The sequence below is a fragment of the Oncorhynchus keta genome, chromosome 14 (assembly GCF_023373465.1).
Source record: "Oncorhynchus keta strain PuntledgeMale-10-30-2019 chromosome 14, Oket_V2, whole genome shotgun sequence".
NCBI classification, from domain to species: domain Eukaryota; kingdom Metazoa; phylum Chordata; class Actinopteri; order Salmoniformes; family Salmonidae; genus Oncorhynchus; species Oncorhynchus keta.
This window is the reverse complement of record NC_068434.1, coordinates 62,297,123-62,322,048: the sequence shown is the minus strand read 5'-3', so window position 1 is coordinate 62,322,048 and position 24,926 is coordinate 62,297,123. Positions and strand designations below refer to the sequence as shown.

Sequence of the window (24,926 nt, the reverse complement as noted above, 5' to 3'; positions counted from 1 at the left end):
ACAGGGTCATCTCTCTCAGGCTCCTGACCACCCCTAACCACCACTACACAGGGTCATCTCTCTCAGGCTCCTGACCACCCCTAACCACCACTGGACCTTTGCTGCCCTGCTTCCTCCCCAGTCACTCCGCACTAGTACTCCCACCAGAATCAAAGGCCTGCTGGATCACACTCCCCTCTGTGTGGTGCGGAGCCCCCAGTGAGCCTTACTGACCTCTCCCCTCAGGGCCTACTGAACCTCCCCTATGCCAGGCTGCGATTAACCCAGGGGTCTGCAACCTGATAGCGTCACAGGCTGCACACACTGTCACGCCCTGATCTGTTTCACCTGGCTTTGTGATTGTCTCCACCCCCCTTCCAGGTGTCGCCCATCTTCCCCATTATCCCCTGTGTATTTATACCTGTGTTGTATGTCTGTTGTGAGTTTGTCTTGTTTCTTCAAGTCTACCAGCGGTTTGTGTCTCAGATCCTGCTTTTTCCAGTTTCTATTTTTCTCGTCCTCCTGGTTTTTGGCCCTGTCCTGACCTGTACCTGCACAGCTGACCACTCCGTCTGACCTGAGCCTGCCTGCCGTCCTGTACCTTGGCCACTGCTCTGGATTATCGACCCCTGCCTGCCTTGACCTGTCGTTTGCCTGCCCCTGTTTTTACAATAAACATTGTTACTTCACACAGTCTTCACTTGGGTCTTACCTTGGTACCTGATACACACTGTCAATAACTGCTGTGTTTTAACCTTTGTAAAGCATCTTTAAGAGCCTGTCAGATACTGTCGTGAAACAGGCAATCTGATCATCACCGGTCCCATGCAACATTATAAAGGGTTTTTACTATCAAACACCAAACTATGTTGCCATATTTATCAAGACTGTTCATTCGTTTAATCTGCCAGGTGATTGCTGTGTTCAGAGGGGGCTTTCCTCACTACGAAATTCAAATGAGACTGATAAAAAATATTGAATTTTACAACACCTGCAAAGATGTGCGTTAGCTACCTATCGACAGTCTCTTCAAGATGATTTGAAACGTTTGAGACTGTTTTAAAAGGTCTGCAAACAAAGATATCATATTTACTGAATAGAATTGCATAATACATTATATAATATGTTCTGTGGTTTTTGAGGAGAGAACATATTCTCCTAAGCTGTAAACTACATGGGGATGTTACAGCCTGATAGCCAAGATTAAGAGGGCAATCTATCTCATCTCCAGAACCAGAGATTATACCAAGATTGGGCTGCCAAAATAATCTGACAGATTGCTTAAAATATACTCTCCTGTTCTCACGGATCAGAGCTAAAATGTGATTCAAGGGGACAAACAGATCCAACAGTCCAATGGTGAAAGGGAAGACACTATGCTCAGAATGGAGTTACTGTATATATGATTCTAATACTGTAATCGACAGCAAACTGTCAGAAACACAGAAAGTAGTCAGCCGAGAAGTAAAGTATCATTTATATTCAATTTTTCTATTTAACTAAACAAGTCAGTTATAAACTCATTCTTATTTACAATGACGGCCTACCCCGGCCAAACCCTAACGATGCTGGTCAAATTGTGCACCGCCCTATGGGGCTCCCAATCACACCCGGATGTGATGCAGCCTGGATTTGAACCAGGGACTGTAGTGACACCTCTTGCACTAAGATGCAGTGTCTTAGACCGCTGTGCCTAGGATCTTAATTTGATACAGTTTGCTACAGCAGGAAAATAATCCTGCAGCAACAGGAAATGTAAACTATTATGTGGATTATAATTAATGGGCATTTGTGTATGGGGTTTGATGCATTTTTCATAAGGGAACATTTTAAAGTGGAAATTATGAACTTCAGAAGCCTTTTTAAACATCAAATACTCTACAAGTTTTACATCTACTGCACTGCAGAAAAGTTATCCTGCAACAGGGTGATCAAACTGAGATCATGTTGGATCTGTAGGTAAACTAACAATACTAGGTCAGGATTCGCCATGATTCCCAATTCGCAACATCAACCAGGATTTAGTGGTTGCTTCAAATAATAAAAAGACCTCTTAAATGCCCCCCCCCCCCAAAATAAAATGTAAAATCAACATTACTCTTAAAGTGGATTATAAAGTGGATTATACTTCTATAGCTCCATGTATGGTCTGTCTGCTAATCACTGATTGTATAATGTGCATCGTATGAGGGTCTGTCTGATCTGGTTCCCCAGGCTCCCAGGCTGGTCCAAGATGGATTAAGTGAACAATCAGGTACAGCAGAAAGGACAGCACCTCACCAATGTTAGTCCTCCAACACATATATGGCTCGTTGACTGGACAGACTGTTGGGGAAGAAGGAGTTTCCAACTCTGTGCTGAGCCACTACATCCAATCCAATTGAGGGTTCCCACTTGTGGGACTTTGTATTTCTTTTGCTTTTGTCTGCATGTATTGATTTGAGGTACCAGTAAAAGCCATTGAGATGTTACGCCATTAACGAAAAGAGACATACGTAAGTGAGGAAGGTAAGGTGGACTTCCCATGCCACATAGTTTACACACAGTGACAGCATAGGAACACCTGGGCCTGGGAAGATTACTCTGCTGAGAGGAGAGGTCCTCCACCAACCTGCTGCAACTGCTGGGAGGAAACACCTGGGCTTACACCATCAGACACACACACACACACCCACACACACACACACTAAACTGTCCTGGAAATCATGTAATCATGTAATCTGCCATTACATTTCTAAATCATAGTCTTATGAAATTACATTTCTCGATCATAGTCTAATTGGTGTGGCTAACAGATCACCATATTCATCGATATTATGGAACAAAGAAATCAGTGTTCTCAACACACTGGAAAGGTTTGAGTTGAGGTCTTCAATATCATTGACGCAAATCAAAGTGGTTGAGTGGCTGGATGTTATCCAATAGGCATGAGCACATCCCATCCTGCAAGACACAAACCTGAGAACAAGCCAGATGCTTAGAAATCTAAGCCACCTGTCCATCAATAATGTCCCTCCTTCTTTCAGCTCCTTGTCCTTTTCTGAAGCAGCCAAGCACTCCAAAGCAAAACATGCTCTCAGAGGGAGTCGTAATCTCAAATGAATACAGAATCTTCTTGAGCTTTCACATCAATCTGACTACTAGTGGGTGTACCAGGCAACAAGCACACGTAGCCTGACATCAATCATGTGTATTCTGAGAACAATCTAGGAAAGAGATAATTATTTGACCTTTATTTAACTAGGCAAGTCAGTTAAGATCAAATTCTCATTTACAACAACAAGCTGGTTGTGATACAGCCTGGAATCGAACCAGGGCCTTAGACCACTGCACCACTCGGGAGCCCCCAAGTGCACAGAAGATCTGACAAACTCATCTGGACCTGATAATTGAATCTAGTGTTGGGGCATTTGTGTGCTATGTCTCTATATTTACTTGTGTGTGTTCAGTGTCTGCCTCGGCTGTGACTGCTTGAAGAAGAAGAGGTTTGTGTTTCCTCGGGAAGTCAGAAGATTGGACGAGTAGCTTGAGGCAGAGCATTGAGTAGCGCTGTGGGCTGAGCAGGTTAAACTGGCATGAGAGACAACCCTTTAATCTGGCCTGCTGTCTGTTTGTAGACTGACAGATAATAGTTTAATGGGCTGACAGCCAACTGGCAGGCAGGCAGCCAGGCAGGCCACGCTCTCAGGTGCTCAGTTAGTAAGTCAGGGGGAGCTGACTGGGAGGAAGGCCATGTTTACCTGTCAAAATCCCACCTTGTTCTGTTTGCACAGAGCAGACACACTGTATGTGGAACTCTTCATGTGTTCTATGGTGGTGCTGTTAGGGACTTAGCGAAGACAAGCAACGGTTGAGGTAAAACGTGGCTAATCATGCCTCAAGCTCATCTATCCATCGGCCGTCTTGTATGGAGCGTTAGCTCTGCTAGACAAGGTAAAGTGCCTCAAAAGAGGGAGGAGTAACTATCCCAGTAACAATCCTCTCTGGGGTATTACCAGGGGTTCTTGAGTTCACCCAGTGCAAATCTAGGCTTGTTATGGTAGGGGAGAGTGGGCTAAGTTGAGCCAACGGGGTAAGTTGAGCCACCATACACAACTTTAATAATTTGACCAAATATTTTAGGAAGAGGTCATAATTTCATGGAGTCATGGAAAAAAGTGGTAAACAAGTTAGGTCCAAAAAACGGATTCTTACCAAGTCAAATGAATTTGGTGTGTTAGACGTTTCTAGTAGTACATTTTAAGATTGTTCTATACACCAGTTGGGGTCTCTATAAGTGTGAATATGAGGTCCTAATCCTTGTAGCTTTGTGGACTAATATAGTCAAAATGTTTGCCTTGGGGTAAGTTGAGCCAATGCTTGAGCCAAGAGCAAGTTGAGCAAATGTAAGTATTTTCATTACAGGCGTAATGCAAGGCATTATCGTTGGGATATGAGGTAACAACAGGGCCTGACCTATGATAATTTGTAGACGGCTTAACTTACCCTGTCCCTTGGCTCAACTTACCCCGTCCCTGGGGTAAGTTTGGCCAAGATATCACTTTTTTAGGATAAGCTTTGTTTTCAATACTGTAATATTTACATGATTTCAGATTATTTACAGGGATACACAACATTCCTAAAATATATGTAGATATTTTTGTTCAAAATAATACACCTGACCCCCTAGTATGACTAACAGTACTGTACCTGGGGCTGGTGCAGGATCGCTCCCTGTACATCACCCCTCCCCCACAGGTCCTGGAACAGTCCGACCACTCCAACCATCCTGACCACTGACCGTTAACAGCTCTCGGACCGTGGTCACCATACTTCACACATTGGCCTCGCCGACACCACTGTTGAGAGAGAGAGAGAGAGAGAGAGAGAGAGAGAGAGAGAGAGAGAGAGAGAGAGAGAGAGAGAGAGAGAGAGAGAGAGAGAGAGAGAGAGAGAGAGAGAGAGAGAGAGAGAGAGAGAGAGAGAGAGAGAGAGAGAGAGAGAGAGAGAGAGAGATGGGGGCGGGGTGGAGAGAAAAAAGTTGAGTTAGTATCGGTGGTAGGATCTTTGGCTTGCCCCAGTGCTGAGGTTCCTGGTTTGGGTGAATGCCCAGCACCACACCTGGAGACCTAGTCCTGTCTGAGCCAAACCACACACTCACACACATCACCACCTTTCTTTCTCTCCCAATATCATCTTTCACTGTGGAAAAAGAATAGGAGCCTTGTGTCCTTATGGGACATTTAACAATGTACAAAACGCTCCTGCAGGTGTGTGCATATGTGGATTTGTGAGTGAACCTGTCTTTTGTCCTTGGGCATTTGTGTACGCGTCCCTGTGTGTTTTTACGTCTGTGTGTGTTTGAAAGTGTGTTACGCTGAATGATAATGTTAGAGGGAAATCCCTGTCTCCTCCCATCCCGTTCACGATGGGCAACATTGCCATGGAAACAGATGGTACACTTACCATGTCAGTCCCACAGCTGGTGCCCTCGGCAGCGGGCATGAACTTGGTCTCACACCGGTGACCTGTCCTGTGGCACCACAGTGACTTACAGATGTCCTGCCGAGTGACCGGAAACACCAAACAGTGAGTCCAGCATCTGCCTCCCCTCATCAGAACACCACCAACATCCCACTGCCATGGTTACACGCAATAATCCCCCATTTCCAAAAAACCTGTCAAAACCAATCATTGTATTCCCTGAAACACGCTATTCATGTATCTTTTATTTCTTCCCACAATGCAGTATGTATGGAGAGATGAGGCATTGGGAGCCAGGCAGTGGACCTGTGCCACGCTGGCGTGCCGCCCGATTGCATCTGGCAGACAGCTAGCGAGACCGGGGTTGTGAGAGAGCTGGTCCCCCCCGTTCTAATCTAACTCTGCAGCAGACTGACTGAGCTAGTGTGCCACGGCCAGCCGTAAGAGCAGAGCACGCGGCTAATTAGCTCTCCTCTGCACCGTGCGAAACGGCCGCAGAATCCCAACAGGGGGAAGAAACACGGGGAGGCAAACATCCCAAATCCTTGTTAATTAAGATGTAGAGTCACCTACGTCGAGGTTCAGGAGACGGGTTCAAACTTAGGGCTGGGGTTCAGGAGAACACAAAAGGTTGTATGGGGGGATACACAATGGGGCAGGCTATACCATGAGCACTAATCCTACAGATGGACTGGCGTGGATGTTGATTTCCCACACACAACCTCCTTTTCTTGACCCGTTCCTTATTCATGCTGGATTTGCATGTCAATGCATGTCTTGTTGAATGTATTATAGTGGAAGCTTAAGGAGGCCCATTCCCTTAGGGTTGTGTTCAAGTCTGTTGGACCCGTTTTGAATACTGTAATGCGAGATTAAATATGGCTGTTTTAGACACCGAATGGTTTGTCCCAGAAAGATCATGCAAATTAAATAATACTGGTTTTAAACCCTGCCTAGTTTTCCCAGTAGCACACCTGTCAGACAGTTTCATTGCAACCCAGTAAGAATGTGCCTATCAGTGTCAGCTACCTTGACAAAGTCCAGGTTGCACAGTTTAGCCTTGGAGCCAAACTGCCACTTGCACTGTGTGTCAGCATCATAGAGCTGACCTGGGAGCTGCTCTGGGTATTTATACTGCCCAATCTGCCTGGGCTCATCCACCAGACATGATGCTTGAGCTGTTCTGTGGAATAAAACCAAGAAAACAATCAGACAGGGACCTAGAATGATAGACTCCTAAACACAAACAGGTGCAGGAGAGAACCACACATCATTACATGCATGGCAGCCATATCAGTTGTCAATATATAAGGCTTACCCAAGGAAGCGGCTGAGGTATTGGCGACTGCAGGCAGACCAGGAGAAGACCCCGTTGTTACCTGCCAGGGTTGGAGACATGATGTTTCCTTCTGCTTTCCGACAAGGATTCCCCTCTCCATCATGGATCATCCCAAAACTGCCAGAGAGACAGATCATTAAGAGAGAGAGAGAGAGAGAGAGAGAGAGAGAGAGAGAGAGAGAGAGAGAGAGAGAGAGAGAGAGAGAGAGAGAGAGGTTTGAACTCTTACCTTAGCAACCTTACAACATTTAATTTTTTTATAAAACTCGTTAAGCTCCATGGAGTGCGATGGGTCACACATTGCCTCACGCTTGTTTTAGAAACAGATGTGTCATAGCCAGGCATGTGTTGATACAGCATTAAGGTCTACCCTCCTACAGAACAGTACATAGCTGAGGTTCACTAGTCTGTAAAAGACGACGTCATCTATTTAGAAATGACATGCCCTCAATTTGTCAGTGATTAATGGTATTTGGCCTGGAAGTGGTTTTCATCTGAACAATGTGCAAATTATGGGAATGATTCCTATTAATTTTACCAAATGTGATTATGAAAATTACAGGAATTCTGACATGTTACCGGCTCGGCGTATCGAAGGAACAGGTTCTTTCCCGTTTGTGTTGAGAGAGTGCCAAGCAGACAAAGGGCTTCACCATAATAATTCAATCTCAAATGTCAAATATAAACTGCCTCTTATCTCGATGGAAACGTGTAAACACAAACAGAGCATACCCATCGCCTGTGGCCCTTCATATGGTTTCACACATTGTCGTGGAGAAGATGAAGTGCTTTGCTAGCGTAATGCGATTGTTTCAGTCCGTATTCTTTGCATCTTTGATGTAGCACTGTAGATTAAAGCAGTCCCTTAGTTGTACTAAGCACGACTTTCTATAAAAACTTAGCCTGCATGCATTTGTTAGGACTAATGTCCCACGATTGCACTGCTGGATAGTAACACGTTCATCACCTGCACTAGGTGTTCTCCCGTTCTCCTAAAAATGCATGGGGGTCTATTCTGCTGCATGTGAAGGTAAAGCTAATGGCTAGTGCTAATTGTGAGGGCATTGATGGACTTACTTGTGGCCTGATTCATGAGCGATGGTGAAAGCTAAGCCCAGTCCTGTGTCTTCATTAATCGTACAGCTCCGGTATTTACTACACATTCCACTTATAGGAGCAAAACCTGCAGAGATAAGCAGAGCAAGAAGAAGTAGAGGAGGAAATGTCAAATAGTATTGTGAGGGAGATATCAGGCTCAAATATGTATTCAAACAAAGCTACTATGTCGATCTACAAAAACCATCAGACAACATAACTGTTCTGGGAAAAGGAAGGCCGCAGGCAGTGTTACACGACAAACTTATTTTCAATACAGGCATTACTATTGCCAACCTAAAAAATGCAAATCCCGCTATTAGAGGGAGCAAAGACTGCTGTTACATGGCAATAAAGGCAGTCTTTACAGTTTAAATGGTCCACGGAGAGCATGAACGCTATGGATTGTAGCAAGAAAGCTGTGGGCTGTGTTACAAAGAGCATATTTAAATCAAAGCCCCACTTGCTCCTCACACTGTACGTCCCAAAGTACATACTTGTGGTTTAGGGCCGTTTAGATGAATTAATTATAGTTGGCTGATGCTTCAGTTTTAACTGATCTGACAATGCTGCCAATCGTTCACACTATTGAAGAGAAGAATAGAACGGGATGGGTGTAAGATGTGTGTGTGTGTGGGTGGGTGCATGTGCGTGCGTGCATGTATGCATGGCCATACTTGTGTGTATGTGTGTGTGAGTGAGTTTTTACAAGGGTGTATTTAGTGCAGGAGAAATCCCCTGCCGGAGGGAGTCCAAGCAGAGCATGCAGGATCCCGCCCACCCTGGAAGTGACCCCATGATCTCTGGTGCTGTCTAATCCCCCAGCAGCACCATTACTAAGGGATCTAATCTCCAACAGTCCCCTCAGGAGCCCTGGCTGACCTACTTCACCCCCCCCCCCGCCCCCACCCCTACCAACCCCTCCACCCACCCCCCTTACCCAGGGTGTCACAGGGCTCGTTCTTCCAAGAGCAGATGTCCAGGCCGGTGAGGAGCACGGCATGGTCGTGGCGCTTACCGATCAGGCCCGACTGCCACTGGCAGAAACTGTTGAGAGACTGGTCAGCGTGGTGGTTGATGGACAGGCCGAGCTGGGGAAGAGACAGAGCGGAAGAGATCAGAAGGGGAGACTGGAGAATTCATGACGTTGGGGAGACTGGTGATTTTTTTGTCAGGCACTCAGATCAATGTGACTCACTGGATCTTGCTCTAGAAGAAGCAGGCTGACCACCACAATGTTGATATCAGTTCCGATGGTGCCGTCTTTGAAAAGGCTGGAAACCTGAAACAAAACCAACCCAGATTGCCAGTTGTAGCTTAAAATGTTGGTTAAAATGAATCGTTGCTTAACATTTTGCGTGAAGTAAATACAGAAATCATGACATTCATTGCTTGTCAAGGCCAGGGTTTTGCTTAAGGATAAAATCTACTTTGGGATATGTTACATAACTGATGACTGACTGACAGACTGACTGGTGTCCCTCCCCTGCTCACCATGTTCATAACAGTGAGGACGTAGGTGGTGACGTTCTCTCTGCCGTGTTTCTCCAGCATCTTCCTGTCTGCCACCACCAGCGTTTCCACATTCAGGGTCCCCACCTTGTTAGACGTGACGGGTGATCGCTTCCCCCTACCTGGGAGCTCAAACTCATCAGGCATGACGAGACGATCCTCAGCAGGGGGCTTGGGAGTGTCTGCAGAGATATGGTAGACAGATAGAGGGCAGGTAGGGAGGGATAGAGATATGGAGAGAGAGAAAGAGGAGACAGGGGGAGAAATGCTTTGGAAAGGAGCTCAAATGACAGCTCCTCCTTTTTCCTGGACCTTTCCCTGATTAGAGCAAGGGGCCGGCAGAGCGTTGAAAGAGCAGGAAATATTCAAAGTCATTCACTCCTCATGCTGCTTCTGAGTTTTAATTTCAATAAAGGCCAGCTACTTTATACCCCTGTGCAATCTGAGCACTATATTTCTTTCAAAATAAATTATACACATTACATCATAAACCATCAGTAGTGGAACATTTGAACATGTTGACCTTCATTTTTGTTATTTGTCATTGTACTGTTATCGTTCTGTTCCTGTGATGAAACTACAAAGCATGTCTCTCTACCATCTTTACTACCACTGTCCTGTACACACAGTCCCACGTGACTGTAATGTGTTTTTCTCATGTGAGCGGATCAAAGGCAGTCATAATAATAAGGAAGTTCCCTTACATACATTGCTTGCGGCGTCCACAGAAGTGTTGTCTCTGCAGCTTCCCGTGCTGGTAGTCGTGGTGATGCTGGTGATGGTGCTGTAGATATGGGTTGTCAGGTTGGGAGCTGTGGACAGACCTCTGGCCACCATGGACTTTGTGTTCAGCCGAGCGTTTGTAGACCACGTGTGGGTGGTGTCCACTCGGGGAGGTGTAGTTGTGCTCTGCAGCTAGGTGCTGGGGCAAGGGGGCGATGAAGTACTCATCATCAGACATCCGGATCAGACCTGACTGAAGAGCACAGATACCCCTGGGCCTTAGATTTATTCATCAACATTAAACATTCATCATGGTGGATGAAGACGAGAGCCGGATGAGTAATAAGTCATGTAGATTGTCATGTGTTAAGGAATGGCGTAAGTAAGAGGTCTGTCAGCAGTTCTTAGATAAGGCCTGAAGGGACATAAAAATAGAGAGGAGTCATGTCAAACCAGACACAGACACAAGAAACCCTGGGACAAGGTGGTGTCTCCATAGGTCAGGCTCCCATAGGAATGTGACTTACTGTCTGTCAGGATGATAACACAGGCTACAAGAGGTAGTCTGGGACAGCTGTTCCTCAACATAGGATTCCTTACCCAGTAGGTTAGTGGGTTCTGAGACAATCTAGAACCAACTCTTACACTGTAAAGGGGTTGCTGTGAATTTGACCGTAACTTACAGGCAGCTCAGTGGCAAGTACAATTATGTATTTCATATCACAGTACACCTACTGTAATATAAATACGGTATCATAGAAAGTACTGTGTAATTAAACACAGTACAATACTGTAGAAGTGACTGTATTATACTGTACAAAAGTCAATGCTACCGTAGTCAGAATGAATGAATGGATACATTGAATTCATTGAGGAGTTTGTATTTTACCGTATTTTACTGTATTTACAAGGAATTGGTAAAAGCAGGTTGGTGGCGAGGTAAAGTATTTACACATCACAACATATTTATGCATATTTGGTGTTTTGGATCACTTGCACTTCTAGAGGCCTTAACAAAGTCTTTCAAACTGGCAGCTACAGGGCAAAACAGACCAAAAGGACATGGCAAACCACAACACCACAACCATTTAAGGTTCAAGACTTGCTGCCATTCCAATCTTTAAAATTAATGGCGCACTATAACCACATAGGAGTTCAATTTGTACAGCATTCTCATTCATGGGTGAAACAAATATAGCCTCTAAACAAGGCACGCCTCAAAATATGTTAATGAGCCATAAACAACAATTCTATGCACCCAAAATGTTTTTGGCGTATGGTACCCAAAAGTGAAAACATGAAGTAGACCAAACTTTTTGGTCCTTTAAAAACCTGCTTTAAGTAAAAAAATATTGTGGGCTATAAGCTTGGAAAATAAATACATGTGACTCTGAATGACAACATAATGATGTTTGTTTCCAACATTAGTGCTGTTTTCCTAAAGATAAATATGCTTTGTGTTTTGTTTCTTTGTCACAATAATAACCGGTATTGTGATACTTGTATCGTCCCGGCCCTAGTATTCTAGGAACAGTACCATTCTACTGTTGATAATACCCCACATTACTGTATAAATTACAGTCTTCAGTTACAGTGTAGTTTACTTCTCAAACACGTCCGTAAAGAAAAACTGCTGCGTACAAAACCTAAGTACTGGCAGTCGCCATGGATACAGCAGTCAGTGAAAAAATATATAAAGTAGCATGACGCAAGAGCTTTATATATGATAGTGCAGTCAGAGTGTAACTGGTAAAAGGTTGCAAACTAGTTGTGTTTAAAATGCTTGCAGGTCAACAGAAACAACAACTCATAAACTCAAAGTGAAAAAAGTCCCTTTGAACAGACCTCTGCCAAAAACTGCTCTTTAACTAACCAGCTTTTCATGTAAAGGATTCCAATACACTCCAAAGAAAGGAATAAAGTGTTGAGACAACCTCTTGGAGACTGCCTGTAAAAACACAGTCAGGCGGGAGGCCATTAATCTTCGACTTCAGCGTGGTCCTGTTATCGGAGCTAGCACTGGAGGGGACTGAATCAATTTGATTAGCGAAAAGAGCTGAAACACAGCGCTATTCACTTTCCCTTCACATGTTAGAGGAGGGCTACGATGTAGGAGATAGCCTCTCTATGGAACCCTGTCAGCAAGCCAACCACTGATTGAAAAGATCCAATATTAGCTCTTTGTTATCCTCCGAGGCAGATAGCTAGGCTTTTCTTCAACACCCCCCCTGTATGTGTGTGTGTGTGTGTGTGTGTGTGTGTGTGTGTGTGTGTGTGTGTGTGTGTGTGTGTGTGTGTGTGTGTGTGTGTGTGTGTGTGTGTGTGTGTGTGTGTGTGTGTGTGTGTGTGTGTGTGTGTGTGTGTGTGTGTGTGTTCGTGCGCATGTATGTGCGCGTGCAAGTCTTTGTGTGTGTCTGTGTGTAGCCCTTGTAAGGGTCCAATAGACAAAGCTCTGTGACTGAACTGAAAAGTGACCGTGTGTGTAGTTTGATGATTACATGGAACAATAGGGAGGTGGAGAGAGGGGTTGATGTTCAAGTCAAAGGTAAAAATATTGTTTCATAAATTAGGCAATCACAGAACATAAGGCAACAAGCTACTGTAACACCTCTGAAAATGCATTTCACTTACTCACTAGTCAGCTTTCTGTCTATGGGCCATGTTCAACTGCCTCAGCACCAAGTCTTACATTTGGCAATCCATAGCAATATGATTCATCTTTGAAAGTTTGACATATTGATACAGAGCACTTTCCAATTAATAAAACATTGATAATACAAATAATACAACTGTGGAATCCTTATTTATACCATTACATTATATGGAAGTGTAAAATATTATTTCAAACATCACCACAGGCAGACAGTTTCATTTATACTCAAAATAAATAGAAATGCAACATGCAACCATTCCAAAGATTTTACTGAGTTATAGTTCATATAAAGGAAATCAGTCAATTGAAATAAATGTATTAGGCCCTAATCTACGGATTTCACATGACTGGGAATACATATATACAGTACATCTGTTGGTGACAGATACCTTAAAATAAAAGGTAGAGGAGTGGTTCATAAAACCAGTCAGTATCTGGTGTGACCACCATTTGCCTCATGCAGCGCGACACATCTCTTTCACATAGAGTTGATCAGGCTGTTGATTGTGGCCTGTGGGGTGTTGTCCTAATCCTATTCAATAGCTGTGCAAAGTTGCTGGATATTGGCATGAACTGGAACATGGTGTCCAGAGCATCCCAAACATGCTCAATGGGTGACATGTCTGGTGAGTATACAGGCCATGGAAGAACTGGGACATTTTCAGCTTCCAGGAATCGTGTACAGATCCTTGCAACATGGGGCTGTGCATTACCATGCTGAATTATGAGGTGATGGTGGCAGATGAATGGGATGACAATGGGCCTCAAGATCTCGTCACGGCATCTCTGTGCATTCAAATTGGCATCAATAAAATACAATTGTGTTCGTTGTCCGTAGCTTATGCCTACCATTACCATTACCCCACCCCCACCATGGGGCACTCTGTTCACAATGTTGACATCATCACACCTGCTAGTCCACACGACCTCATACATGTGGTCTGCGGTTGTGAAGCCGGTTGGACGTACTGACAAATTCTCTAAAATGCCGTTGGAGGCGGATTATGGTAGAGAAGTGAACATTAAATGATCTGGCAACAGCTCTGGTGGACATTCCTGCAGTCAGCATGCGAAATGCACACTCCCTCAAAACTTGAGACATCTGTGGCATTGTGACAAAACTGCACATTTTAGAGTGTCCTTTCATTGTCCCCAGCACAGGTGCATTTGTGTAATGATCATACTGCTTAATAATCAGCTTCTTGATATGCCACACCTGTCAGGTGGATGGATTATCTTGGCAAATGATAGATGCTCACTAACAGGGATCTTTACAAATTTGGGAAGAACATTTGAGGAAAGATAAGCTTTTTGTGCATATGGAACATTTCTGGGATATTTTACTTCAGCTCATGAAACATGGGACCAACACTTTAAATGATGCATCTATATTTTTGTTCAGTGTATTTTTGGTTGGTTATAGTTGAGAAATTGTAATGCATTTGCAACAGCCCTCCAGCCTAAGGTTTGCAATATAAGACTAGAACAGAGTTACCATTAATCTGGCAGCAACGACCGCATCCAAGATGTTCTGGAAGAGTTCACTGCGCTGTGCTAGCTGAGCGTGCATTTATCTCAGTACGTGAAACGTGTCGTGTTGCTGTAGAATGAAGAAGCAGTGGTTTGGTTTATTTCGCCTGGCAGGGCTACCAGACAGACAGACAGACAGGCTGATAAACACCCTGGCCTCTGACAGACCATCCGTTCACTGCTGTGGCTGTTCGTGTCAGCTGGTTCAGACAGCGTCAGGCAGCACTGGGTAGCGGCGTGTATCCACTTGGCCTCATCCACAGTGAATTACAAAGAGAGGAATGATGATGAAATGGACTCGATAAGCATTGGCAGACTAGAGAAAAAAAAATATGTATTTTCTTTTGGTCAGCACTACTATATTATTATGTATTGCCTGATCATTTGTTTATGTGATTGCATGAGACAGAGAAAGAACTGAGTGAAGAAAGGTGAATGCAGCCATTTAATTGTTGTTTGGTTTCCCCAAACCTCTGTCCTTTCTCCCATTTGATGACCAAGTTAAGCAGTTCATTCCACTCTCTGACCATGTCTGAGATCCATCACTAAGAGTGCTGAACCTCACAAATTCTGTCTGGCCATGGAATGCCATCTAATCTCACCTCCTACTCTCCAAATCCAGCCCAAATAGCTGTGCATTGTCATCCGCACCCCTCACACCCCATGACCCCTGTCCATTTTCTATGCGTGACACCCACCTCCCCCTTCACCCTCCTGATCCACATTTCCCCAGACTAGCAGGTGGCAAAGTAAACATAGGCGCACAAAGGGGGAGCCATGCAGAAGCTCTTGTTGTGAAAATAGTGGCGAGCCATGGCAGACTGCCACCATGCACAGGCATCCGCTCCCTGACTCCCACCTCCTGGGACAGGACAGAGGTACAACAGGGGCACTCTGGGGAGGCAAAGTCCACCATAACCCCATCCATCCCTCTTCTCCCAGGAACTGACAGAACCACCAAACCACCTCGTATCACTCATTCCTCCCCCGATGAGGATCAAAAGGCCATGTGAGTAACCCAGAGGCTCTTGTCAAATTTGGTTCTGTTTCTCCCATGATAGTAATGGGCAGTAATGGCATCGGGCGTCCGTCCATGTCTGTCATCCTCGTTCTCTGTGTTGCTCCAGTGCTTTGTTGGGGCAGAGTGATTTCTCTTTCCGACTGATGGGTTTCAATCGAAAGGGGGTTTACACTAAATGCAGTGACGTCTATTTTGGCCGAGCCACGGGGTACCTTGTGTGCCTTGCCTTCCTGTGTCTCACATTTTCCTCCTCTTCCTCTAATGTGACCTCGGCAGAGCCCCACATGCCTTCAAACACTGTGTCCAGACAGAGAGAGGATAACAGTATGACATGTCTTCACCACAGCTGGGCAGCCAGAACAGCCAGAACAGCCAGGACCCCTCCTTATGAACCAGCCCTAGCTAGCCCCCGACACAGGCCATAATCTAGGAGTAGACCGCGTGAGGACAGAGAGCAGGGAGACACTGACAAACTTGGGGAGGATACACAACGCTATACTGGACTTAGAAACCCTTCCACTTCCTTAATAGCCACAAGACTTGAGTGTAACCCGCACTGTCATTTCATTACACTTTTCCACTGCACTGTAAAGATCTGGCAGCCTGGTCGGTCTGGTGACTGCTCCAGCCCTTTGAACTGACGAGTTTAGGGATCTCACCAACTAACTCTCAACAAACTGTCAAGCAACATAGGCCTATGCATGGATATATGGATGCTATTTGTATAAATCTCTGCTATGCATTACATCAGTAAAGATAATATTTTCTGCTCATTTTTGCAGGGGTGACAGTAGTCCCTCATCCCAGATGAGCCCATTTTTAACATTTGCATATGTTTTGTGAAGCTACCCTGAACTAAGCCTGCAGCATTATTAACAAATCTGACAGCGACCAAATTACTCACACAGACTGAAACTGTAAAAGAGACAAAGATGGAGGAGAAAAAGTACCTCTTCCAGGTTCCAACCCCTATCTGTGTAAATCTATTAGCATATTAGCCTGGAATCTCGCTAGCCACTTCCTGTTGTGATGTGCCTGCTCCCCTTTAACCCACATCAAACGTTAACCAACACCCTGGAGGAAATCCACTGTTAGCTAGCTAGCGCTTCCCATTGTCTGCCAAGCCCCCACACCACCTCACACTCAATTATCACACATGTATTCCATTTGTCTCAGAAACATACCAAACTTTACTGTAAAATATCTATCAACATCTTCCAGCAGTTAGCATATGGAGGTGCCTATGCTTGATAATGGGAGGAAATTGATTCCATCTGTCGGGATGTGGTGCGTCTCTCTTCTTGTTCTGCCTGAACTGTATGTCTGTGAGAGTCCTGAGAAGACTAGAAGAACTGCCAGATGAAATGTAAAAGTAGAACACTGGAGGGACAACTTGCAAAGAAAACATAAGCATACTAGTAGCCATAAAATTTCACTAATATCAGATACTGATAGTAATATCAGGTGATATCAGGTACATACCTCAATGTACTGTATTATTTCCGGCATTATATTCAATACATGTTTTGCTATGTATAGTAACATGCTGTTAAATGGATGTTATTCATGACAACATATATCCTCTGAAAGGTACTTGAGATTTATGGAATTTCACAGGGAGCAAAGAGACACCAGGTCCTGAGACTTCAAGTAATATTGATGTGGCAGACCTCTAGTGATTTCCTTAAATGTACACTTGTAAGAGTTACACAGATTAGAGGGAGATGTCCTCTGTTAAACACCAGTCTATTTCTCCTCAGACCTGCAGACATCAGACGACCCCCCCCCCACCACCACCACCACCGTTCTCAGTTTACAGCATAACATGCACATGGTTACTCTGAGGAGACAGTTTTCCGAACCCAACGGTCTATGTTGTTGGGAATTAGCAAATACACCAATGGTCTCCGAGGACTTTCCTATGGAAGCTATTACAACACGACTTTGCTTTTTGCTTTCATGTGGTTTTCCGAGGCCTGTGACTACACACATGTAACCTTACACATTTCGGCCATGCGTGTCGTCAGTGTAAGTGCGAGACACAATTTATAGCTCGTTCCTTAGGATCTGTTGCGGGGGAAAACGTAATTAGCTTGTCTTTGTGTAAACTGTAGCTGCTTTTAAGGCTCCCAACCATGACATTATATTTTAAATTAGTAAGTGCTTACATGCTGTTAAAGACTGGGAGAGAGATGTGTGAGAAACCCAAACCCAGTGATTATAAAGCTCTAAAACACATCTGCACTCCAGCTCAGCGTTACATGTGACCACAGTGTCGGCGAAAGCAGACCAGAGCATCCACATCACTCAGTGTCTGTCAGCTATGGTAAAAGGATACTACAGGCCATTATCAGTCCAAAATACAGCCCTCGTCTGTGTGAGCGGCCCATGTCTCCATGTCTATCATTCAACCTGGCCAATAATGATTTGAGTTTGCCTCAGCGTTAGCCTCGAGCATTCCACAGAGTGTGTGGCGTCACTAATTGCCTTTAAAGAGCATAGACACCCACTGAGCAGCCCTTGTTCTCCAAATAAAGCACAGGTGGGCCTGGAAACACCATGGCTAATGATGTTATAGAGCCCCCTTATCAGCTGAATCGAAATGGGCAAGGTTCACCTCATTTTCCTGTCAGCCCAGTTGGGACCAAGCAACTTCCTCTGACAGTGGATGATGACTCAGCAGGTGGCCAAATTGGGAAGTCCACTATTTCAGGCAGTCAGTCCCTCCCAAACTCACCAGAGGTCAGAAATAGAGAAAAGGAGAGGATATGAGGGGGAAAGAGAAATTGAAGTAAATAAATAAATATGGGATATACTGTATATGGTTCTGTGTTCAATTTAAGCTAACATCTTTACTGTTTCCATTGCTTCCAGTACTCTGCCCTGAACCTCGGAGACGGTCACTAGCCAGCTACCATCCAGTACTCCACCCTGCACCTTAAGAGACTTTTGCCCTATGCACAGTCATTGAACACCAGTCACTTTAATAATATTTCCATACTGTTTTACCCACTTTATATGTACATACTGTATTCTAGACATGGCTCATCCTATATAGCTGATTGAGGACCTTCTTATTGATGAATGTGTTTTTTTTTTAATGAATGTGTTTTTCTTTCTACTTGCATATTGTATATATATTTTGATGTGTGTATTTTCTGTAATTTATGTCATTCAAGGCTCATCTGTAAAAGAGACCTTGGTCTCAGTATGACTCCCTGGTCAAATAAAACTTAGATAAATAAAGAATCTACTGCTATACACACACACCGTTTCTATTCACATACTGTCCATACTGTCTATACCCACCATTCACATACATACGTATGGATCATTTATATTCCGGACTCAGGAAGCTAATTTCCTGCAATTCTATCCATTTTGCTATGGGGTTGTGTACTGTGCATTTAAATACTGTGTTCTCGACATAGCTCATACTAATATTTCTACTACTGTACATTGCATTTTAGTTACACTGTTTATGCACACAGCATATGTATTTATATACTGGATTCTTGACATAGCTCACTCTAATATATCTACTGCTGTACATATCATTCCTAGAATATTCCTTGTGTAAATTCATCCAGTGTAGATACGTGTAGGTGGCATTTGGATTACTGTTACATTGCTATTTGGGTTGTTAATTGGATTCGTTACGACATTTCTTAATTTCTTTATTTTTTACTTTTTGGATTATGCGTGTATTGTTTTGTATTGCTGCACTGTTGGAGCGAGAAACACCAGCATTTAGCTGCACCTGTGATAACATCTGCAATATCTGCAACCAATAAATGTTGATTTGGTCTGTTCTGCAACCACGTTCGTGCACGTCTTATACACAGAGAGAAATTGTTCACTGAAGCAGCCATACAGGTCAAAACGCTATCCTCATTTAACGACAAGCCAGAACCGTCGTCGGCGAAATAACTTATCGTCTAACAAAAGGGGTACTGCATCTATTGTGCTGACACAGACGGGTCGGGGAATATGTATGGATTCTGCTTTGTGAAGTGACGACCACTTCAACGGTCCTCATTCGTCTTGTGTGAGAAACCCGAGCACAATGCCTGTGACAAGAGCAGAATAGCAAGGGCCTGGCTCCCTCTCCTACTGGCATCTAGCGGTGGGCACTACATCACTGTCACCACGGAGACCACCAGGGAATCTCCCTCCGCAGCGCTCACAACATGACCGGCTCACGTCGTATGTGGCATAACAGCCTATGAGTTATGAGTGGGACTCGGGAGCCAGACTAACTACAGAGTTCCAACAGACGTTCCAATTTGTCCAGTCCTCTTATGAAAATGGACAAGTACAAATGCCCAAAGTCCTACCTGAGAATTCCTCATCGTGTGTCAGACTCAGCCCTACACCCTGCACGCCCTGCATCCATATGGAGCCCATTGTGGGGAGATGGAGCCCATGGGACACTGAGCAGACAGAGTTGTGGTTTACAGTAGGTCATATGAGGTGCTGAGAAAGAACTGAGCATCAGCCATCTTGTTTATTTCAGGCCTGTGCACAACATTTCAATATGATACTCTACAGAGAAAAGTTCACTCCAGAACAATCATTTATGGCGACTACATCACCTATAACTCATGTTTAGTAATATGTAGGACTATAATTCTGATTTTTTTTTAAATAATCCCACTATATGATGGATACCACACCACGGGAAGAGAATGAGTGTCTTTTTTTTTCTCCACACAGTGGAACGTCCTACGACTTACACCTTGTTGAGACAGTCAAATGTGCATGTCTGCTGACGTGTCTCCTTTCCTCAGATCATTGTTAAAGGATATCACAACTGTCCCTGCAATAAGACCCTGAGCAAAATAAACAGCCTCCTTTGAGGTGTCTGAGAGCAACAAGCTGGGGAATGAGAGAAAAAAAAGGAAAAGGGGAGGTTTGTTTTCACACTCATCCCCTAGTACATGGGGGTCATTAAAAAGACCCCTAGTACACATCAAAACAGACTCAATTACCTCCCTAATTAGAACCGGTCTACAACTCTACAGGGGTTGTGGGAAAAGATTACACCTAGCCCTCCCAGCCTCGTTTCGAAAATAAAGAAGAACAACCAAAACCTGTTCTCAGAATATGTGTGGTTACCTAAGAGAGAGTGACCTGCTTTAATACCACAGGAAACACTGAAAAGAGAGATGTCTCAGACAGACCATGTTTACATGCGCACAGTATTCCGGATTGTAGCTCATATCCCGCTTTTGGTCATATCCCGTTCCCGGGTATCCCTGTATCTGTAAATAAACAGAATATTCCTAATTGAAGTTACTATGGAATGGAATAATAACTGCAATCTGGACACTGACTGTAGGCCTATAACCTCTCACATGGAGAGTAATATAATATTAACTCTAGCAGAATTATGCATTTCTTGCAGTAACATTATATAACAAATGTTAATTTTGTCTCGGAACAGGAGTGGAGAAATATGATTTCTTTCTTTCAGCATCTCTTGAGAAAATGTGAATGCGTGCCTAACGTGTTATCTTTGACACTTTTATGCAAGCAGACTATTTCAACCACATTAAATATGCCCCCTAGATGAACTTGAAGTCTTATCAGAAACGTGTTTCATCGTTTTCTCAGCTAGCACATAAAGCCTTCGAAGGTGTGGCTGTAACTGTATAGACTAAAGAGACATGCATCCTAACGTGGAAGAGGGGGCTTGGGAAAGGTCATGGCTGAGTTTGTCATGGTCGGACACGCTTAGCCAGAGAACCGGAATCCGCTGAAGGGGCAATCTAATGGCTCAACAGCCAGACAATATAGCTGGCCCACACACCAATGATCCCGCCGTCCAATAAGATAATAAATGACACATTAATGAAGGTCTCAGAGAGTGCGTCCAAGCCTACTGTTCTTGTTGAGTTCAGTTCAGCTCTTGGGGTCTGGTCCTTGTGAGGAAGGGCTGGCTCTGTCACCCAGTGTACAGAGCGGTGACCTGGGGAGGACAGCAGAGCTCTAATTTATCTCTCCCTGCATTCACAGAGGAATGGGAGAGCAGCTTTGAACTTGCACTACAGAGGAACTGAGGCCAGCATGACCCTGAAAGAGGGAGCGACTGAGGTCAACCACCGTGACCTCTGGACCAGAGAATGCAGGCAGAGAACTCCTGTGTGCAACCAGCAATACCTGTACAATTTTTTTTTAAACTGATGCCTTCAAGTCATTTGAGGTCAGCAGAAAAGAGAAAAAGAGAAAATACTTTCAACACACAAAGGAAGTACATGTCATTCTCATGAGGAGTGTAATTAAAAACACCATGTTAAATTATTCAGGGTTGACTAAGCAAATCCCCTATCCCCGGTCTGAATACAGAGTCTGCCTGTTCTTGATTTAAAAACAGAATCCCTCTCCATCTGCTGGGGCATGATGCACCCAAACAGTAGTTAAGAGGACCAGTGTGGGCGGACTGTGGAGGCTGGGGCTTCTCTGACCGGCCGTCTGTCTGTGTGCCAGCAGTGGAGACCTACACTACCACAAAGAGGGCCTCCATCGGCCCATAGAGAGAGCAACCCATCTCCCTCGGAGCGCCACTCTAAACTCGGAATTAACATTCTTCTTGCAGAAAAAAAATCTAGCTCTCACCCAAACAGGCTGCCAGTGATCCTCTGTTTCCAGGCAAAAGAAGCTGCTGAGGATCAACAGGGATGAATGGGTCCTCATTTGTACTTAATCCAAAGCTCCTCGTGAAGGGGAGATGACATGTGGGGTTAAACTCCTCCAGGCTATGCACTCTTTCAGTGCAACAGACAGACCTTCTTTCTTGTGCATTTTCCTCTCTTCCCCTTTATTCAGTTTTAATGTACTACTGTAAAAGTAGGTCTTTTAATGTGGCTCTCCCTCCCATCCATCTGAAATCTAAAAGTAGAAGCACATTTTAAGAAACGATAGACTAAGTGAATTTCTGATGGCCCCCGGGTCATCCTTGAGAAGAGAAAAAAGGATAACTGGGGAGGAGAAAAATTGGGGAGGAGTAAAAACAGATCAAAGAGTCCTTCCAGTCTATTCAAATGCATCTGCTCCCCAATTACATTGTGTCCTTGCACAGTTTTAAAAATAATGGGTCACTGCTGTTTAATTGTGGAGAAACTACTACTAATGAAAAGAACAATACAAAGATTAGCACTGCCAGCCAAGCGGCTGAAACTTCACTCAGGGTTTAATTGCACTGAACAAGGGAGATGGGGAAGCAGGGCAAACAAGGGACAAAAGAGCAAGGAGCAAAGGAGGTAGAGGCTATTGGCAAAAAATAAAGGCATGTTTTATGGAGGCCTAGTGTCCGGGGTGGGACATGTGATCTGCTTGTCCGCCTAAGGGAGGAAATAGTGAGAGAGACACTAAGGCCAGCAACTTAAAAAAAAAAAAAAAAACAGAACTGTCTCTTTTCCACTCTCCTCCCTTCTTCTCCCCCCGCCCCTCTCTTTCTCACTCCCACACACACACCCCTCTCTCCCTCTCTCTTCCTCACACACAGAAACAGAAACACACTCTTTTTCTCTTTCATTGCTTACTTTGCATAACATAAAAGGTGGTTTGACACAAGGTGTAATCCATGACAAATCTAAATCACGAGAGAAAAAAAACAGGTGTATGTTTCCTGACGCAGGGTAATGTTTAACGACTCAAGGGGACACTTACCAAGCCAGAACATGTAGATATGGCTGCAGAGGAAGCTGTGAGGTTGCGTATGAATCCCTGATACAAGCAGTCCTGATGGGCTGGCTCCTGTGCCAATGTGGTGATGCCCTCTGTCCCCAGTACCTGTACTGTGAAGCCCTCTGACACTACCATGGCAGGCTGTAAGTCCAGGTGCATGTCCCACCCGAAGGCAGAGAGCCTGTAGTGTACAGGGCTCCCCATGGACGACAGGGACCTCTTATTCCGGCCTCGCCGCAGCATATCGTGGGACACATACCCACCCCGAGCATCCACCTCAATTGGCGTCACAAACATGTAATCTGGGGGAGAACCACAGAAAAGGTCACCACCAAACCCACATCCAATAAGTTAATCTTATTGGCACAAGCATTTGCACACATTTCAAGTCCCTCTAGTCTGTTTATACTGATCACGGTATAATTGATCAAACAGTGTTATAATATTTAAGTGACTTATGAGGGGAGAATTTGATATCATACTGGCTTGTGTATTCGGGTCTTTCATAATCAAACCAAGTTTCAGATCCAAAAGTTGTAAAGCTTATTCCACTACCATAGCCTATATTAATCTAATAAACAGTTATTCAATAAGAGCACAAAGACACCCATCATTTAGGAACAGTATCAGACGCCACGTAGGCCTAATAGGAACGCCCAGAAACAAATCCATTTTTTTTTTACAGTCACATCCACTCTCATTGGTAAATCAAAGAATGTAAATCATCTAAACTCTACCCGCCCCGTCGCCGGCTGCTCAAGGAGGAAACTGCCGCTTCTGCAGGGAATTCCTTCACCGGCAAACGCGCGTGGCTTAAATTTACCAGCCAAGAAGACGAGAGAGGCAGTATGCGCGCAAGGCACCATGAGCGCTTTACCTGGTGACTCATCGATAAACCTGACACAACACATACAAGTAATGCGTTTTATTCTTTCTGAACAGTAGCTTTGTTATTGTTTCATTCGAAAAGGTTGTAAAAGTTACAGACTGCTGCAGACTACAATGTTATTAGTAACCATTGTCCTATCAGTTATGGAGAGAAGTAAACAACCGGCCCGTGCAAAATACAAACCATGATTCAGTCCACTGGTGTCACTGGCAAAAGTGGACGAAACAGAGTAAATGGAATGTGAGCAGTAGATATGCAGCGTCTGCAAAACGACAGGTAGCAACAAGTTAATGGCACAACAAGCGCAACAGTGTACTGTAACAGGCAGCCTACTGCAATTGAAAAGTATATCTGGTGATACAGTTAATTGTCACCTGCCTTCAATGTGTTCCAGAACCACAGAGTGGATAAAATCTTCACTGATGTGCAGCTGACAAGTGGGATAGGCAAAGTCCATATCAAAAGAAAAAGGCAATCCATGTTGGCATGCAATATCCTCCTCTGTTACCTCCTCAAAAAACACTGAAGTAATAACCTGTGGCAGCGTATAATGCAACTGTAAGACATTGCTGATTTCTTTAGGTGCCTTTTTACATGTAATCACGCCTAGTCCGCCGGGTCCATTTGGCTGTGCCTGGAGAGGTAAAGCGCACTCGTGCGTCTTTCTGAAACAGGTAGCAAATCGCCGGAGTGCTGACTGTGCTCTCTACAGTGAACAGTGACAGTCAGCTCCTGCAGTAAGTAGCACCAGCGGGTGGAAACGGAGATGGGCCAATCAGCAAAGAGCATCATCTTCTCTGTTGTGCAGGAAAGCTCTTAACTATCTTTGGCTCAGTGTTGAGTTTAACAAATTCGTGCTCCCCGCACGACACCGGGCAAAAACAGGTTAAATCAACGTTGTTTCCACGTTGTTTCATTTCAACAAAAAAAAAAAAATATATATATATATATATATATATATATATATATATAAAAAAAAAAAATATATATATATATATATATATATGTGTGATGATGTTGAATCATGTGGAAA

The 24,926-nt window shown here is 44.3% G+C and overlaps 1 protein-coding gene across 2 annotated transcripts in view; it reads right to left on the bottom strand.

Annotated features, from left to right (window-relative positions):
• The window catches only part of LOC118394143 (A disintegrin and metalloproteinase with thrombospondin motifs 18-like), a 49,193-nt gene extending 24,600 nt beyond the window's left edge, over window positions 1–24,593 (bottom strand). The window contains exons 1-12 of one of the 2 annotated variants that reach the window (XM_052462087.1): window positions 24,272–24,593; window positions 24,077–24,155; window positions 22,987–23,306; window positions 10,097–10,364; window positions 9,371–9,570; window positions 9,075–9,158; window positions 8,817–8,967; window positions 7,859–7,964; window positions 6,761–6,898; window positions 6,472–6,625; window positions 5,425–5,520; window positions 4,669–4,817 (exon numbers count right to left, since the gene is read on the bottom strand). In XM_052462087.1, the coding sequence (XP_052318047.1) occupies window positions 4,669–4,817; window positions 5,425–5,520; window positions 6,472–6,625; window positions 6,761–6,898; window positions 7,859–7,964; window positions 8,817–8,967; window positions 9,075–9,158; window positions 9,371–9,570; window positions 10,097–10,364; window positions 22,987–23,306; window positions 24,077–24,155; window positions 24,272–24,373 (1,847 nt within the window). In that variant the 5' untranslated portion in view covers window positions 24,374–24,593. Of the gene's footprint in view, window positions 1–4,668; window positions 4,818–5,424; window positions 5,521–6,471; window positions 6,626–6,760; window positions 6,899–7,858; window positions 7,965–8,816; window positions 8,968–9,074; window positions 9,159–9,370; window positions 9,571–10,092; window positions 10,365–22,986; window positions 23,307–24,076; window positions 24,156–24,271 lie in introns of those variants that run through there. The other variant, XM_052462088.1, reaches the window with a different exon arrangement.
• Between the last annotated feature and the right edge of the window lie 333 nt (window positions 24,594–24,926).